We start from the raw sequence: 2,345 nt of genomic DNA, 5'->3' as shown, positions 1-2,345 counted from the left end.
CACTCATCTTTTTTTCTTGGATCAATGGAGGGGACGGGAAGCATTGGTCTGTGCAGAATTAAGCACCCGAACAAATGCCCAAAGTGAGTGAGGCGGGCAGGAAAATGGCTAAGCAAAGAACGGAATGCAACAGTTGTCTATCTTCTTTAGGAGTAGCAATGGCACGCAGGCGGTAGCGACTAGCAAACCTGGACCCATGAGTAAAATTGTCCCAACGCACGCAGCTCCAGCTAGCGACGACAAGAACGAAAAGGAAAAAAAATACTCGAGGAGAGCGCACGGAATCCATGGCCATGCAGGCAGCCCCGATCCCCAGATGCAATTCCTCGCCAGCTAGCTGATCGATCAGGCAGTACATTCCCCAGCAAGAACGAAATCAGCAAATGGCCATGGCGCCACAGCTAGGAATTACATGAGCAACAGTGAATAGAAATAAAAATGAAATAAAATAGAGGACCACCTAAATTAATCCAGCCAAGAACGAAGGAACGCTCGCTACAGATTAACCTAATGTAAGCTAGCCATGAACCGCTGCGGAGGGGAACGTCGTCAAGCGCGAATGCTATAGCTAAGCTGAACGAGAGAAGCACATGCAGGTACCTATCGGAGGCTAGCCACGGCCGGTGACGGTGGGGCGATCAGCTAGCTCGGCTCTGGCCCAGGAGCTCTTTTTTCTTGGGGTGGTCTCCGGTTGCATGCGGCGCCGGTCAAATGCTGGGCGGCTTCTTGCCGAGGGTGTGCTTGTTGTTGTGCATCCACACCTTGAGGACGTGGCGCTTGACGCCCACCTCGTCGCAGAACTGCAGCACGGCCGCCTCGTCGTGCTTCTGGATGCGCCACCCCACGCGCTCCGCGAAGGCCAGCATCTTGTCCTTCTGCTCCTGGGTGAACTTGGTGCGGAACCGCTTCTTGCCGGACCCGGACCCGGAGCCGTACCCCGACGGGCCGGCGCCGAGGGACATGCTGCTCAGCGGGGCCAGCGCCGACATGGGCCCCGCCGCCATGCCCGACAGCTCGTCGGCGTCGTCGCGGCCGCTGTGGGAGGTGGACGGGAGCGCGAGCGGCCGCGGGTGCCCTGCGGCTGCCGCGGCGGCGGCGGCGGCCGCGGCCATGTGGTGCTGGTGGTGGTGCAGGTAGCCCGCCGGGGTGCGGTAGTAGGGCGAGAACTGGTGGTGCGGCACGCCTCCGTAGGGGACCATTGCGGTGGGAGAGAAGGGCGAACCCTCGGGCCCCGCGGGGAAGTCGGACTCCCTCCGGTGGAAGTTGCGGTGGCAGTTGCACGCGGCGCAGCGGAGCGCGTCGATGCTGCCCTCCTCGCCGGCGGCGATGAACTCGCCGCAGCCGTCGACGGCGTGCCCTCCGATGCCGACCGCGTGGTTCTTGAGGCACTCGCGGTACCTGGCACCGCCGCCGGGGGCCTTGGCACGGCCGCCAAGCTCACCACCACCACCACCGCCACCAGGAGGCTTGTTGGGCGCAACCCCGGCGCCGCCAAACCCCGTGGAGAGCGGCGGCGGGGGCTCGTAGCTGGAGCTCACCGGCATGGGCATGGACATCTGCATCTCCTCGTCGCCGTCGTCGTGGTCGTCGAAGTCCATGCTCGCCGACGGCCCGTGTGTAGCCAGGCTAAGCCTCTGGGCTGGGTTTGCCGGCGTGTTGTCGAGGGGAGGCCGGGCTAAGAGGGGGCTTAGCAAGGGTTAAAACTGGGATGAAGGGATAAGAGACGCAGGAGAGAGTGTGGACACCATCTGGCTAGCTGCCAGTTTTGACGACGCGCCGCTGCACCGAGGCTGCTGCAGCGCCTAGGCGATGATGTAACCCTCTCCCTCCCTCCCTAGCTTCTCTCTGTGTAGCGAACTCGCTTTCTCTCCTGTTCACCGCCTCCCTCTCGAGTCGCGCACTTGTCTGATCTCCCCTCTCCTCTCTCTCCCTGTGTGTGTCCCGGCCAAGGCGTGATGTGTGTTCTTTTGCTTCGTGCTCATGTCTTTGCTGGCTGTCCCTCTCCGCCCCGCCCTTTTCACCCGGTTTGGCTCCAATGCCTTTTAAATTGGGGTTCGGAATATTTGATCGTGACATCTGGTCTTTGCATTTTTCTTTTGTTACTCGTGTCTGGAACATGGTCAACACACGACCCCTCTTCTTGTGTTCCAGCAGGTTTTTTTTTAATAAAAGAAGGGCTCGCACCCTTCCGATTTTCATTAACGAAAACCAACACTTCCTACAAAAAAAAAACGAAAACCAACACGTTCTTGAGCTACAGGACACCGACTGAAAATAAACCAAAAGACGGGCGGGGGGGGTGTGCAAGTGTTCCAGCAGGTGAAATGAAATTCATGAAGGCCATG

The 2,345-nt window shown here is 59.6% G+C and overlaps 1 protein-coding gene across 1 annotated transcript; it reads right to left on the bottom strand.

Annotated features, from left to right (window-relative positions):
• Positions 1 to 338: 338 nt before the first annotated feature.
• LOC109751312 (zinc-finger homeodomain protein 1) lies at positions 339 to 1,989 on the bottom strand. Its single transcript, XM_020310204.4, has one exon. The coding sequence runs from the start codon at positions 1,596 to 1,598 to the stop codon at positions 708 to 710; it is 891 nt and encodes a 296-aa protein (XP_020165793.1). The 5' UTR covers positions 1,599 to 1,989; the 3' UTR covers positions 339 to 707.
• Between the last annotated feature and the right edge of the window lie 356 nt (positions 1,990 to 2,345).

The sequence above is a fragment of the Aegilops tauschii genome, chromosome 5 (genome assembly GCF_002575655.3).
Source record: "Aegilops tauschii subsp. strangulata cultivar AL8/78 chromosome 5, Aet v6.0, whole genome shotgun sequence".
NCBI classification, from domain to species: domain Eukaryota; kingdom Viridiplantae; phylum Streptophyta; class Magnoliopsida; order Poales; family Poaceae; genus Aegilops; species Aegilops tauschii.
The sequence above is the reverse complement of the archived record's forward strand: the minus strand, read 5'-3'. Positions and strand labels throughout refer to the sequence as shown.